Source organism: Cyprinodon variegatus, unplaced genomic scaffold (assembly GCF_000732505.1).
Source record: "Cyprinodon variegatus isolate N-32 unplaced genomic scaffold, C_variegatus-1.0 Scaffold173, whole genome shotgun sequence".
Classification (NCBI taxonomy): Eukaryota; Metazoa; Chordata; class Actinopteri; order Cyprinodontiformes; family Cyprinodontidae; genus Cyprinodon; species Cyprinodon variegatus.
In genome coordinates this window covers 1,226,166-1,242,392 of record NW_015150626.1, presented here as the reverse complement: position 1 = coordinate 1,242,392, position 16,227 = coordinate 1,226,166, and the positions used below count along the sequence as shown (strand labels likewise).

General features: G+C 36.3%; 1 protein-coding gene across 1 annotated transcript; it reads left to right on the top strand.

Moving 5' to 3' along the window:
• The first annotated feature begins 2,423 nt into the window (after nucleotides 1-2,423).
• LOC107087101 lies at nucleotides 2,424-16,026 on the top strand. Its single transcript, XM_015378472.1, has 6 exons — nucleotides 2,424-2,559; nucleotides 8,651-9,029; nucleotides 9,926-10,010; nucleotides 10,972-11,073; nucleotides 12,166-12,266; nucleotides 15,912-16,026. The coding sequence occupies exons 1-6, from the start codon at nucleotides 2,475-2,477 to the stop codon at nucleotides 16,024-16,026; spliced, it is 867 nt and encodes a 288-aa protein (XP_015233958.1). The 5' UTR covers nucleotides 2,424-2,474.
• Nucleotides 16,027-16,227: the final 201 nt, after the last annotated feature.

Genomic DNA, 16,227 nt, shown 5'->3' with positions numbered 1-16,227 from the left:
CCTCCTGTGCAGATTGGAGGTGGGACATCTTGAAACAATAATTAGACCGCTTCAGTGTGGATGCAAATTACAAACAGTTTTAAAGTAATCCAGTTTTATGCTATAATTTCTTTTTGGTCAGCTCCTGGCTCTTGGTTAGTCAGGTAGAGCAAAGAATTAGTAATGACTCACAAATGGCAGAGAAAGATTTGGGTTTAAATATTATCTAGCACAAGGCAGACAATACTACCTACCGACAGCTATCCACACTTACAACAACTGGTTAACAATCCCATAGATTTAATTTCCCTCTGGATTAATACAGTAGTTTAGATAAACATTTCTACAGATATAAATGTAAATTGATTGTTTGATTAATCAAAAATATTCAGAGGATTGTACATTTGAATTTTTACAATAAATGAAATATGGTCATTAGCAAAGGTTAATAGCATTATGAACCTTTAACACAATTTTGTTGAATCTTGACTTTGATTTGGTTTATTGATATTGAAAGCACTTGTAGAAACACCCTTAGAAAATGCACAAGACCCCTAGAGGAAAAAATTGGAAGACAGACTCTTAGAAGAATTACCAAACAGTGTTAGAAGAACCATACGTACATAGAAAAGCGATGTTTATATTATGTATAACGGTACTAATACAGTCTATGCAATGGGCTAATAGTCTATTTGATTTGCAGCTGGTATGTTTGTGTGACTGAGTACAAGGGGATGATTGCTTTGTTTATGTATACTGTAGCATGAATCATTTTGATGGAAGTAGTTGTATTGTGTTATCTCTAGTACTGAACTACAGGAAGCAAGACAGTTACAATGTCGCACTAAACTCCCTGTTTGATTGTATAACTGATATTAAGTTGTGGCTTTCAGAAAATTTTCTTAGTTTGAATTAAAGTAAAACAGATTGTACTGTTTTCAGATATGTAGGTATGCAGAATGGCTCAGATCTGAGTTTGGGAGCTTTGGAATCTTGCCCTAGATCGGCTGTCAAAAACTAGAGGGTTACTTTTGATTGCAGCATGAAATTTCATAAGCAGATCAGTAATGTTGTTCAAATTAGCTTCTTCCAGCTTCGGATGCACGCTAAAGTCAAAGGTGTTAAGTAACAAAGTACTAATACTTCTTTACCTTACTTAAGTAGAAATGTTGTCTATTTAAACTTTACTGGAGTAATTATTCTTTAGACAACTTTTTACTTCTATTCCTTACATTTTTTTTTCAATAATCTGTACTTTCTACTCCTTACAGTCTCATTTTTATTTTAGCCTCTTGGTATTTAAAAAAATAAAAACCATCAAAATAATCTGTTTCATGGAAACAAGTAATTTCTTTGTAATAGGACTCGGTCCTGCACCAAGTTGTTGTTCGCCACATACCAAAATAAATTGTTTTTACATGATGATGCAAAGTTAGATTTGACACTGTTACCATTAGTTGTAAAACTAAGACAGTGAAGTATAAGGATGTTATCATCCAGTATTGTTGAAAATTTTTTTCCTTTAATAGGGTAGTGCAGTACCCAGTATACGGTGTAAAGCATCTGTCATTTACATTTTTCCTGCATTACTTTAACTTTTATACTTTAAGTAGTTTTAAAAATGATACTTTTACATTTTTAGTTGAGTAAAAGCTTACTCTACTATAGTAGTCTTTAAACAATGGGATTTCTTCTTTTACTTGAGTAATAAACATGAATACTCTGGCTAAAGTTCAGCCTTTTTCTGGGGCCATTTATTCTTTTATCAGTTCGAGGTTGGACTACTGTAATTCTCTTTATGTTGGTCTGTATTAGACGTCTGTCTGACATCCTCAACTTGTGCAAAATGCTGCCGTTCGCTTTCTAACAAATACATCTAGATGTGCACACATCACCCCTATTCTCTACACCCTGCATTGGCTCCTGGTTAATTTTCTGTCAAAGTCCCTCCCACTGAATGAGGAAAGTTTTTGTAAGCGCACACTTAACTGTATATCTTCTGTGATGTTTACGGTTTCAGTTTTGTTTGACTCTTTCTCTTTTTATGAGCTGTTTCTTGTCTCCTTCACTTTCTCTCTCCCCTTATTTCTAATATCCTCTTTCTTTCTCACCTCTCTTTCAGATTCTGTGTCTGTTTTGTTAGAATTTATACCCGAAATAATTTTCATTAAATTTTCATATACAATTACCAAGCAGAACCTTATGGTCTGCTTGTGAAAGCAAATCTGTTGGCTATCATCTAGCTTTGGGGAAATCAACTGCCAGAGCTAAACTGGCAAAACAAGACACAGAAAAGAAAAAATGAAGAAAAAAAAAAAGAAAGTGAAAGTGAAAGGAAAATGTGTGAGAAGGTTATGTTGTTGGAAAACCCCCATCCAAAGTGTTTGCTTATAAAGGCCAGCCACCCAGGAAAGGAGAGAGTATCAAAGTGTCAGCATCAGAACTTCACATGGAAAAATACTGGGACTTAAATTGATTCTGGTACGAAATTGAAGATGAAAAAGCCTTGGAGTAAATTCCTGTCTAGAAGGGACAGCACCCGACCTTTGATAAATGACAACAATAATTACATAGAGAATGGTGAGTAAGAACTATTATCAAAGTCAAGATATTTGGCAATTTTTTTTTTTTTTATCTATGCCAATAAGAAGCATTGCACATCTTGTATTATATCAGTTTTTTTTGTTTTTTTTTTCGGGTTTATGGTTTAACTGGGAAAACATGTTGTGATTTTATATTCAATGCCCATCCAGGTTAGATGCCATATTAAAGTTGTGCATAATTATTAAATTCAGTTCCCAGCCTGCTGGGAATTCATATGTTCTGATACTCTAAGATGTTTATTGCCAAACCCGGCAGGGGTGTTAAATACCTTATTTAATGAGATATTATTGGAGCTACTATATATATTGTTTATGAACACACACCCTACTAGCTGTTTGTTAGAACAGTAAATGAAAGAGTGATTTGAGCTCAAATAATGGTAAAACAGTTAATTCTGCACATACTGGGAATAAATTAACCACAACTTCTGCTCAAAATATAAGAGTTTATTAACTAAAATCATTCAGCTCCAATTCAAACATGTTTCAGTTTATAACTCTTAACTAAAACTAGTGAAACTCAACTAAACTAAACTACTACGTACAAAGAGGAAGGGGACACATGGTTGAAAACCATGTTACAGTTTAAGATGGATTTTGTGTTTTAAAACCAAAGTGTTTCTGTAAGATTTTGGGATATGATCAAATTAGATTTTAAGTACTTTAGAGACATTGAAATGTTTTCAAACCAATTCACAATGCAAATCCAGACATCATAAGTTACAAAAACTCAAATCAGGGAGATGCAAACCCCAACCCCACCCAGCCCCCACCCCGCAACATGCCCCATACATACACACTTAAGGCCAGCAACTTTTCAACAATTGTTTAATAACTACCTGTAATTTCTTAAACACAAAACAGAACAGTATTGGTATTTTAATTCTCAATACTTTCAATCTTGTAGCCTTGAACATCGGTTGTGCTTCCTGTTTTTCATGGGACTTCAGCATACAGTGCACCTCACCCCGGTGTCATCATTCCTCACCATGGCCGGTTCTACACAGGCGCCAACAGGGGCCAGTGCCCCTGTAGATCATGTCCTGGCCCCTGTACTGAAGACATAATACTTTAGATAGATAGTAAATGTTGATACTTCTATAAATGTAGTTCCCCCCTAAAGAACCAAAGAGTAAACATCCATATGGCTACACGTTTCCCGATTCCAAATACTTTGTTTCTATCTTCATAGAAACTACTTTCTTCATGCAGAAAGTACTGCTAGAATATAATTACTGTAACTCATAATGTTACCTGTGGCAGTACAAAAAACTAGATTGGGTACCTTTGTCTTTGCCTCCAGGGATATCTGCTACATGCTGCATTGTCTACATACTCGAAAGTAAAAGAGAATTAAAGGTTTGGGAGGAGTCTGCTGTGGGAAAACCCTTGTCCTCTGTTAGATATAGGCCACCCAGGAAAGGGAGAGTATCAAAGTGTCAGAACTTTAGAGGGAAGAATACTGTGACCTAAAAAAGAGAAAATTCTAAATTAAAGATGAGAAAGTCTTTGAAAAAATGGCTATCCAGAATGGACAGCACCCAGCCTTTAATGGAGAACCACAATAATAACATAGAGAATGGTGAGTAGGAACAAAATAATTGATATTTGGCTGCTCTTTTTTTACATATGCACAGAAGATACATTGCAGAAAATAAAAAAAAATCGACTTGAGAATAAAATGCAACTTGATTGCCTAAGTTTGTATGCAAAAAAAAAGGAATTTCACATTGTTTTATTATTGCTCAAAATCCAAACAATAAGCTACAGTATATTAAAGCTCTATGTAGAGATACAATCAAGACAAGGAAAAGTTCAAGTCAGTACTTGTCTTTTAGCTCCTTTTTTGAAGAGGAGGGAAGTCAGATTGAGAAGGTGCAAAAAGCTTGTTTACTTCAAGCAAATAAGCTAGCCCTGGCTGTCGGGACGCCCTGCCTGATACAGAGCATTAAAACAGAAAAAGAAAGGCATTTAATTATTCAATATATCATCAGCGTCAATGACACTTTTGCTTAGTTAAATAAAAAAAAACACATAACTAAACTATTGAAACAAATGTTGTTTGTTTTAAATAATTATTATAAAGAGTGCATAGACCTTTAAGACCTTTGCAAACTGAATAATATATGGGTGTATATGAAGTAACAGTGGCATAGCAGTAGTGAATAAACAGCCATGATAACATTCTTTAAGCATGACTCAGTAAGAGGTCAGTTTGAACTGACAGAAGACACGCTGTGGTGAATGGAAAAATAGTTTATACCTGCTAAACTGGCTCGATTAATAGCCTCAACTGGATTTTGACTGTATTTTAATTCAATGTTAATGGAAGAACAAACTGACATCTCTTTTGAAGTGCTAAATTTTTACAGAGTATAAGGGGACTTTTGAGAACCACTGCACATTGGCAAACTGGAGAGCATACGGGTTTATGGCAGCAGGAAAAGAATTTCACCACGTTAATTGAAGTGAACAGAAAGAAGGAAACGAATGTTTATAACATGCTAGAAATGAATAAATAGGACACTGCGTAACTTTAGTTTATAAGCTTAAAACATAAATATTTTTATTAAATTGGTTCTAGCCCATGAATCCCATTTGTGTTACAGTTAAGCCTTAAAAAGATTTCTAAAGAAAAACAACTGTGCGTTCATCCAAAGTATTGGTATACCATCAGGCCATAATTTCTTTCAAATATTGTCAATCTTTTACATGTTTCTTTATGTGCATTTGGTTACTGTATAGTCTGTATAATTTTCCCTTATTCATATGGTCAGTACATTTATGCTGTGCAAGTGCTGTAACCCAAGTCAGCTACTATGTAGTCTTCCATTAGCTCTCTACAGTGCAGATATTTTTATATCTAAGGGAAACATATTTCAGGACATAAGAACTTTTTTCTTTTTTTACGTGTCTTTGTACTATTTACTTTTTGTATTCTCTGTCATATTTTTACCTTTAATGGCATCTTGCTTTAACTCTTTGTACTCTATATAAGCTTCTTGAACAATAATTTCCCTTAAGAAGTAATCCCATGGGATAAATAAAGGTTAGTCTAACTCAAAAGGTTTAATCTCTATGGTTTTGGAGTCAGTAGTCACCTTTATCTATGTCTCCTTTTACATATTTTACATCATTTCTTGGTGCTATTCTGGTTTGGCCACTGCTAAATGTCATACTTATAGTCAAAGAAAAATTATGTCCTAATCAAAGGATTTTTTAGTCCTAAATCTGCCGGGGGGGAAACACATACAACTTAGTTGTATGTGTTTCAGCAGGGAATTCTTTAATGGCCTGACTGAACGATTAATCCCAATTTTATAAATATAAATCTATTAAATCCTTGTCACAAGGCTCAGAAATGAAGGACTCAAATGCAAGACCTGACACAGTGGATTAAAACTCAAAGTTCTTTTAATTCAGTCCAGGGTTGAACACCAATAATCCAGCAGAAACAGAAGCATCAAAAAACAGAGAGAAAGGCAGGTCCAAATCCAAGCAGGGGTCAAAACACTAGAAAGCTAAATCTAATAGGCAAAGAGGCTGGAACGCTAAGCTCAAAAGACTAACGAACTGGCAAAGGGAAGCTGCAAGGGTGGGAACTAAATACTCTAACAAACAAAAGAGGAGCACATTCACCAGGTGAATTGCATTAGGCTGTGGCAGATCCTGATTGCAGGAAGGAACTCAGGAAGTAAAGCTGCCTAAAACGAGAGAGGAAATGAGTACCAAAATAAAACAGGAAGTAAAAAGACAAGGTGATAAAAGTGACATCAATCTAATCAGGACTGCCCCTGACAACCCTAAACCTTTAATAAAACTCCAACAACCTCCTATCCTTTGTAGGTGTTTATGCAGAAGAAAACTAACTTGCAAAACAGAAACCTGCCGCCCTTCAGCGAGTAACATGGAGATGCAGCATTACGTACTGTGCTGTGGTTAAACTTTCCTCCAGTACGGAAAGGGAATCTGGTCAGGGCCTGTGAAGAGACGGGTTAAGTAAATAAAGGTTAATTCCTAAAGAAAACATCTTATAGGATGAAAATGACCTTAGTTTTGGGCAAAGGGGTCACCTTTCATCAAGAAAGCTCTAAACAAGCAAACAGAAGATAAATGCATATTTATTGGTTAAAATGACAGAGCCAATGTCCTAACTGAAGTCTTCATGAATCTGTGCAAAGAAGAAAATAATTTGAAAAATATTCTACATCTAGTTTGACTGTATATGAACAAAATAAAAGGGGAAAAATGTCACTCTGTGATGTATAGGTCAGAGGTGTCAAACTCTATCAAATCTTACCACTTCAGTGATATCAAGTGTTTAAATGGGCCGGGTGAGGCTAAACATAGTTTTTCATTTACAAAGAGCACATTGTTCTGGTATCATAACTTTGCTCTCATGTATTTAGCTGTTTCAGCCACTTTGTACAGGTTATGTGAGCATATACCCCTATCACATATATTGCCCTGAGATTTGACCTGTGGGTAGGGGTGGACTGGGACAAAAAAAAAAATCGGCCCTGGCCTTTTGGACTAGACTGGCCCACCACATTTTTTTTTTTTTTTGGTGTACTAAATGTGTATACCAACTGTGCAATACCTTGAGGCCAGGTTAATGGAAAATAGTGAGAGTGGAAACTTAAAATACTTCCAAAATCTTAATTTATTGACACTGTAAAATGTAAACTCCACCACAGCACAGCAACAGTTCTTAGATCAGAGAGAGAGAGAGAGAGAGAGAAGTCACAGTTAATCACGCATATTATCACGTTATATCATCATAAGAAGTGATTGTATGTTGCTCATCAGATTTATTCCGTCTTCCAGATACTGCAGGGTAACATTGGACTACTGTGCACTCATTGTGTAAAAAAGGATGCCAATGACTAAATTATGAACCATTTGAAACATGTAGAAATAATAATAATAATAAATGAGCTTGTGTCAGTAGTCTTTCCAAATGCAATACATAAAATACAAAACAAAATAAAGCATGACTTTTCTCACAATATGTGAGCCACCTCCTGTTGGTTGCATTTTTAGTGGTGAATACCTTTTGCACAACTGGATTTTTTTGTGCTTTGTTGCGGGTGGTGATTAAAACAGTTTTTTAAAGACAAGGATCAGGACGGGCAAAGTAATCTATTTCCTCCTGCTTCTCGCCATGTCTCTCCTCAGCCGCACTGACATCATGTTCACTGCTCGCTTCGCCGTCGCCTCCACTACAACCACCACCACCATCATATTTTACATCAGACACTGGGGCAGATGAAAGGCCTGCTGTTGGGAACATGTTAGTCAGTTTGACACATTTCGCAGCGTCCGTTTGAAGAACTTGTTTCTTTTTTTAGCACAGTTTCTCTGCGCCTCCCTTGCATTTCTTATTCATTACTATTGTGAACACTGCTGCACAAACTTCCAATGGAGAGTGAAGGTGTTTTTCTACTTTCTGATTGGCCTAGCCCTTTAGACTGTCAGGGATGATAACCAATGGGCTGCAGTAGCCTGGGGTAAGAGCCTGATGATCGGAACAGACTCTTGCGCTGCTGACTTCATTTTTCTTTATGCATTATGCAAATATAACGAGGCCAATAATAATAATAATAATAATAATAATAATAATAATAATAATAATAAACATATCGGGTCTGCTGGCCCAAACAGCACGTCGGCCCACCGGGCAAATTCCCGGTACGCCCAATTACCAGTCCATGCCTGCCTGTGGGTCTTGAGAGTGCTCCATGTTTTAGGTTATTTTTTTTTAAGAAAAAGAATGAGAAAACAAAGAATATGTGTCCTCTTACTGTATGTCACACAATTTCAACACTTTGTTTTGTTCTTTTACGTAATGTCTATATAAAAAATCTTGAAGTGTGCGACTGCAATATGAGAAAAAAAATTGAGATAAAATTGTTGATAACAGTCTTGCTGGGTACTGAAATTCAGTTATACCAGGATTAAACTTTGGTGTTCAGACTGAGATTATTCTAAAACATGAAAGAACAGAGATGGATGCTTTGTTGACATGAACAATTGCCTAATTTTTGTGTCTTTTTGTGATCATACAGGTCATGAATCTGAGTGCATGTTGCATAACAGTTTAAGAAAAAATGAAGAGAAAAAATCGCAGGAGCTTTTTTCACCCTGTTCTGATGATGCTTCAGATGATGATAATCCCTCCAACAGCTTTGAGCCTATGCAAAGCAGGAAAGGATCAATGTCCCTGACCTTCCCAGAAATCCCTGCTGACCTTGACCAAAATCTTCATCGGCATTTGGAAAATGTAGAAGAAATAGTACAAAATAAGCGTAATTCAAGGTCTGGAGACAACAGTGGCTGTCTAGAAGATCACTTTCTCTTACAGACATCTGAGCACCTAAATATCCTGCTCCAGAACATCAGCACCTCAAAAAACTGTTTACATTTGATAAACTGGGTCTTTGAAAGGTATGTATTAGCTTCTGAACTGTTTCCATGCATTAAACAATCTGTAGCAATGTTAAAAATCTCTTGATACAACACAATTCTGTAACCTGGCATGATGGGATCATGAAAACAGCGAAAGTAGATCATTTAATATGTCACCTGACCAGGCAACAGAGCAATGTGTTCAAAGCAAACAAACGATGCATTAAAGGTTAATGGAAACGAGGAGACAGATATGACTGCTAATGTGAATAAACTTCTAAAGAGCAGAGTTCAGGTTAGAGTTCATAGTAGTTCTTCAGAAATAGCAGGTGGAGGCCTTATTTCAGTCATTTATGGTAAGTTTAACAGTAGTAGATCATCTTTATGTCTATTTTAATTGGTTAGGATTTAAGTATAGAGACAACAAGACCTTTAAAGATCTATTGTTGTTGTTTAATAGCACAGGTTGGGAAAATTATACTCTGATACTGTCCACCATCAATGCAAAACCATCCAGGAAAGGAAAAGTGGACGAAAGGGGTTTTCCAAAATACAAGTTCTAATAAACTAGATTTCCAGCATGCCATTGCTTGTTTGTTAATCACTGCGTAAAATTACGTCACAACCAAATGATCCTAGAAGATATGCTTTTTTTCCTCATCCATGTCTGTCCCTTGTTCCTCATAGTTTGCTGACTGAGTTTCTCATGTACGCTTTTTTTAAAACTGATATGAATAAAAAAACAGGTGTGCTGGTTGTTAACTCTTGGATACAATCCTATCCTGATATAATAAAGAGAAAACATAACATGCACATACTTTTATGAAATGCATTTTTGAATAATGTCTTTATTTAAGCAAACTATTTCAGTATTCCCAAGGCACTTCTTACATAATCAATTGGAAAATGTTTCTGGTGTTTTTTTTTCTTTCCAGGAAGCAACTATTTCATAACTCGGAATCTGATCTTGTGGAAGAATGGGGAGCAGAAGCAGAAACCAAACTTCTAGAGAGAATTAAGGTAAGTGTTTTTAAACAACTAGGAGTCTGAAAACATATACAAATGAAGTGGTTTTGATGATAGTATTGGCTGATGTTTGAACTGATTGATTTCCTATCATAGACCCATCTTTTATCAATAGAGCCATTGATGTATGTTTGCGATATTTGTTGGCTTGTAACATCCATCTCTACTGAAGATTTAAACATCTGACCCAAAAATGTAATGATATGTCTGGTCAAATGTATTGCTTATTATTTTTGAAAAACCTTGCAGTCTGCCTGCCCATAATAAAGAGGTAGTACAGTCGATCTTTATATAGTACTGCAATGGGCTGAAGAGATGCCAACAAATAAATTAACCATAACTCATGAATAGAAAGATTAAAACTTACCTAAAATATACGATTTATGGAGTAGCCAAATGTTTTCCAGAATTTTTTTTTATCGCCAGATGAAACAAACATTGAGTTTTTAGCTTTAATTACTGAACCTGTCTTTTAAAAAGTCAAGACAAAGCTTTCAAATCTAAGAAAAGTCTCAACTACTGTATAGGAGCATCATTCTGTGAGGCTTTTATCTTTCACCTATAAGGTTAGATATATCTCCAGCACTGTAAACGCAAGGCCTAAACTTGATACTTAGAGTCTATTGGAATAAAAAGCTCTGTAAGGATACCAAAATGCATATTTAAACAAGTAGCAGATAACCAAGTGTCAAGGTTTTCTGTGAATACACAATATGTTCTCCAAGTCAGTAACAGTCGCTAAAAGTAGCCAGTTAAAAAAATTAACTGAAAGCTATATTTTTAATTATTGTTTTCTAGTGTTGGGTAAGCAAACTAAAATCTGTCACAAGCACATAGAGCTAAACATTTAGCAAACAACATTAACAGCAGACACAATGTAACGAATCATAGCCTGGATTGGAAATGAGAGTTTCTATTTGTCAAATATAGCTTTATGGTTGTGCCTGTCTGTTAGGAGGAGGTTCGTGTTTCCTTGGACAAAATCCTGCAGGAGGACCGAAACCAAACAGAACATAATGAAGAAACCTACATTCAGCTTTACGTGGACATTATTCAGGTACAAACTTGCATATTTATGGGCATATATTTGTTATTTACTGCTGTTTATGGTATATTATTTCTTTAACCTATATACATGGTCTTACATTATTACAAAGGTTTATATGCATTTGATAAGGATTTAATGTATAAATGTAAATGAGTTTATACCTATTTTCTAAATGCTATACAAACAAAAAATAATATGTATTTTGCAACCTTGGGATGTGGGATGTGATGCGGAAAAACTTTTCTAAGTAGTGTTTTATTTTTGAGTTTTGTGCTAGATATGGGATCAACATAACAGACAGCAAATTTAGCACAAAGAGGTTCATTATGCTACCTAATTATGAACATATTATTATTATCACACTAGTTAGTTGTATTTTGGCATCCAGGCTTTGGACATTGTAGGGTCAGGGTTGACACTGGTCTACAATGTGCAAAGAGAACCAGAACAACAACCTGTTAGATCTCACTAAAGCCCTGAACACACCGAATCTGATTTTGTGCCGATCTGACAGAAAATCATGTCATTTGAGGTTGAGGCATTTAGTGCTCATTTAACGTTTATGGGGATGAACACACCCGATACGAGCCTCATGGAGGCTCATGGAGGCTCGCCTACTGTAGCTGCAACTGAGATAGACACCCGGTCTATTTTAGGGTGTATATATACCCGTAGGTCAGAATTGTCTGATGAAGGACATAGTGACCAAAATGTTACATTAATAAATATTTGATGGAGGGCAACACAGTGTGCAGGAACTTCTTGGGAACTCTGTAGTTACATTGTGATAAAATGACAAAACTGTTTGGAGGGACTTTTTATCTCATCTGGCCTGAAAGGGCCTTGCAATACCTCAAAAGACCTGCTTTGCAAATGTCCTGCTTTCTCTTCTGGACCTGTTACCTTAACAACCAAATCTGAGATTTGGTTGTTAAGGTAACAGTTAAGAGGAAAATAAAGGAAAGATGGAGGAATGGAATATGGTTATACATTACAAAAATTTAGATGATGTGATTACTTCTGCAAGGTACTCTGTAAATGTAACATATTTAGTATTCATTTCTCAAATAATTTGAGGTTTTTTCTCTCTCTATCTTCCAGTGTATTAATGCCATGCCCACATATGCACAAAAGGTAAGACCAAGACTGTATCCTCAGGTGCAGGAGGTTTGCTATCAAGAGCTGTGCAATTTTGTGAAAAGGTGAGACGTTTTCAGTTTGATCGGAGATTGTTCTTTGAATCTGATCTAGAAATAAAGACGTTTCTAGAAAATTGCAGAACAATTTACATCAATTTACAGTGAGTTGACAGAATTATCAGTTGAAATAATACCACATATTTGCTTTGTTGAAGGTACACCTCTGAACAGACCAAGATTCTTCAACAAAAAGCTGAGACTTGGAGGGAACATGTGGAAAATCCAGAGACGATACACTTCCTTAAGACTCTGAAAACATGTAAAGAACTAAGGTGGTTGTTTCATGTCTTCACCCAGACATAAACAGTTTATTCAAAGTTCAAAATTGAACCTTAATTTTTCTGTTTTAGTTTGATTAAAATCACTTAAAGAATATCTATTTGCCAAAGGTCTGAAAAAAGGAGACAAAGGAATTTTTTTCAAAGACACCTTTTTTTATTCCCAAGCTCCTGATGGGTTAATAACACCCGTGAGTTAAATGGTGGCTTGTCTGTAGATTTAATTCCCAACATCCCAAACACTTTCATAGCTACATCTAAGTGTAAACAGCATTTATATGCTATGTCATTTTATGGTTCTAAGGGGGCCTCTGGGAGGCACAAGAAATGTGTCTGCCTTTGTTTCTACTGCCCTAAAAGGCTGAAATGCATTTATATGAATTAGTACAAGGATTAATGGTGAAGCTGAGAAGATAACTGCACTTTACTTCTAGTGGACTGGAGGCGTTTGGTGAGAAAATATAATGCTTTTTATAAAAAGTGACTGAATGAGAACCTTGAATTTTAAAGATAGAGTTTTTTTAACAAAAGTTAAAAGAGAGCAAAAACATAAATGAGAATTGAGTCAATATCTATGTTACCAAGCAGACATTCTTTCAGCAGAAAAATAAATCTGAATTAATATAAAGTTTCTCAGCTTTGCAAATAACTAATACTAAATCAATTCATGTTTTTACATTGAGCATTCAAGTGTTTACAACACTGTTTATATATTTTTATTTTTTCCATTATTACAGAAGCATTTTAAAGGGGTAGATAAATGCAGTAAGAGAATGAGAAAGCTTGGCTTTCAGTCTCTCCTCCAAATCAAATGTCCTTTATTTGGTTGAGATCAAGACTGCAGATCAGTAAAGGTCATTAGCTCCAAGCTCTCTAATTCATGTCTTTATACACCTTGCTTTTTCTGGTGGTGCAAAGTCCTGTTGAAAATGCAAGGAACAATTTCATTGGAGCTACTGGCCCAAGCCCAGCTCCCAACACCCCCACAACGTAATACCACATCCACTAAATGTGACACTTAATACAATACAGCCAGACTTCTCCTGGCAACTTAGACTGATTAGACTGGACCATAGGCTGGACTGGACCATCAGATTACCAAATTAAGAAGCCTGATTTTTTACTCCTAAAATTACTCTTTCACTGCTCAAGTCAAGATGCAGTAGGCTTTATATAAATGCATATAACGCTTTGCATTGCACTTGATGTCTTGCTTGGAGGCGGTTACTCAGCAAAGAAAATTTATTACGTGATTCATACTGTATGCATCGTTTTTGAGCTAATAATTGTATGCTAACATCTGCATTCTACTGCACCACTTGCACCAGCTCCATCAGTTCACTACTTCATGATGGAGTTTGTGTCAATTCAGTTCAGTTTACTTATATGGCATCAATTCTCAACACAATGTATCTCAATGCACTTTATAGAGAAAATTCATACAAGGGAGGCAGACCGACTGGTTAAAAATCAGAATATTGCATTGAGTCAGTGACTTGGCAGAATTCAGTCTTCTAGATGAGCTTGCAGTGGTAGTGGATGGTTGTGTGCATTGTGTCAGCCACTTTGCAGAAATCGATCATGAGGAAGAAACGTTCAACTGAATCAACCTTATGCTGTTCACATTAAGCTTGGGGTTTTTAGAAGACAAAGCAGACACACAAAATAAACACATTAGCACAAATGCAAGAATAATTTTATACTGTACTAGAGATGTGGACAGCAGCCCATTTAAAGCCTTCCTCCAGGACAGTGTCGCAGCTAAACAGAGTGCCAGGCCATATGTAGCTGCTATGACAAGAAAAATCAGAAAGAACATACAACTAAAAGTGGATTTAAAGCTCCAAGTGGCTTTGGGCGACTCTCGAGGCTCAGCGCAGCTCAGCTTATTGTACAGCAGATGCTGCGCAAAAACTTCAACCACGCCTTCAGCAATTTGGCTCAAATCCAGCCTTCCTAACACAAGCTGTGGAAAATTCCTGTTCTCAGTGGGCATAGTTTAAAGGGGTTCCAGTTGACTCAAAGCACAATGTATTTTAATAGAGCATTTTAAAAGGCTTCAAAGATCACTCATATCCAGCTGGAAGCAACTCCAATCGTGCAACTGTGATTTAGAGCAAAACAGATCTAGACAGCGACATATTGGAATTTGCCAACCTGCCATGTCCACATTCTCAAGCCATAATTCATTTTAAACTACGTGATTTGCCTTTTTTGTACAACAAGCTTTAATTTGCATGGGCAAGTGTCAAAAGGAGGAACTGCCAGCAGTTAAAAATGTGGCTTCCTGTTCCCTAGGGTGATGCTAAATAAGGTCAGGACTATGGAAACCAGTATAACCTCAGCCGCTTTGACTATAAGTTTTATCAAAATATACAGTTTTAAACCCCTTAAAAGTAGACAGGGTTTCTGCCTTAAGGACTAAAACTAGTAGTGGGTTCTACAGGAGAGAAGCTAAAAGATAACTAAAAGATCTTCCTCCCATTCTACTTTTAGACATTTTCGGAGCCACTTGTAAGCCTGCAGATTGAGAGTGAAGTGCCCTGTTAGATGGGATAATCAGGTATCTCATACAAGATGGAGTCTGATTATATAGGGTTTTATACCTGAGAATATTTTTATTTTTACTTAATTGTAATCTGCTAATGAAAGACACCTTAAACAGGAGAAATCTAATTCCTGTTTGTAATTTTCATTAGAACTCTAGCTGCATTTTGAATTAGCAGGGTTTTTTACTGCATTTTGGGGACGTCCTGAAAGTGAAGACTAACAATAGTTCAGCAAAGAATGCATAGACCAGTCTCTTAGCGTTATGGACCAAATATTTCTTCTTTTTGAAGTTTAAAGCGACTATCATTCTCTCATTCTCAATCACATCCACCTTATTTACTACTGACAGCTAAAAGTGGAATATTTAGAAGCAAGGAGATTAACTTTTATACAGGAGACACTCTACCATCCATTGCCAAAGAAATTACCCAACATCTAGTAATATGGCCCTGACTGCAACAAGTGTGCTGCCTTGGGGATTGAGAGGAGAGGAGCTAACATGTACTAAAGTTTCCCTCAAATTCCAAAGTTCTGAATAAACTCAGTCTCCCTAAATTTGCGAAGATCACTGTCCCACCTTTCCTGAATGGATTATTGTATGCAAACAGACTTATCCACGGAATTGGTGGTCAAAAATCAGTGAAATTACAAAGTGCGCTTTCACTGTGTAAATATTTTTGTGCGTTTTCCCACCAGCCCCTGCTGACTCCTTTTATGGCTTCTGTTGAACACTTGACAAGAAACATAACTATTACTTTAATTTTCTTCTCATCATCTGTCTGATAAGATCCATAATAATCTAGCACATGAACTTGAACAGTCGTGAAGAAGAGTGGGGTGTCTACAGGCTCAGCACCAGAGAGGGTGTGCAGCTCACTATCCTCACTTTGAGCTTGGTGGTGAGAAAGTCTCTGATCCAGGATCAGCACCCTTAAACCTGTTGCAGGATTGAGGATTTTGCAGCTGGAATAAATCTGTCAGAAGAATTAGTAATATTGCATTTGTCAGTTTATCAGTTGAGCATCTGGATGTGCAGAGATGGTTCCCTCAGTCATTAAATGTATGAGGAGTAAAAAACACTATCAGTGTCTGGGCAGCAGGAACAACAGAGAATGACCTGAGGTCAGCTTAAACTT

What these genes read in the sequence shown, in the direction of transcription:
- LOC107087101 (XM_015378472.1), top strand. Translation starts at nt 2,475, where the DNA reads ATGAAAAAGCCTTGGAGTAAATTCCTGTCTAGAAGGGACAGCACCCGA. An exon ending in CAATAATTACATAGAGAATG is followed by an intron (nt 2,560 to 8,650) that starts GTGAGTAAGAAC and finishes GTGATCATACAG; the next exon opens with GTCATGAATCTGAGTGCATG. An exon ending in AACTTCTAGAGAGAATTAAG is followed by an intron (nt 10,011 to 10,971) that starts GTAAGTGTTTTT and finishes CCTGTCTGTTAG; the next exon opens with GAGGAGGTTCGTGTTTCCTT.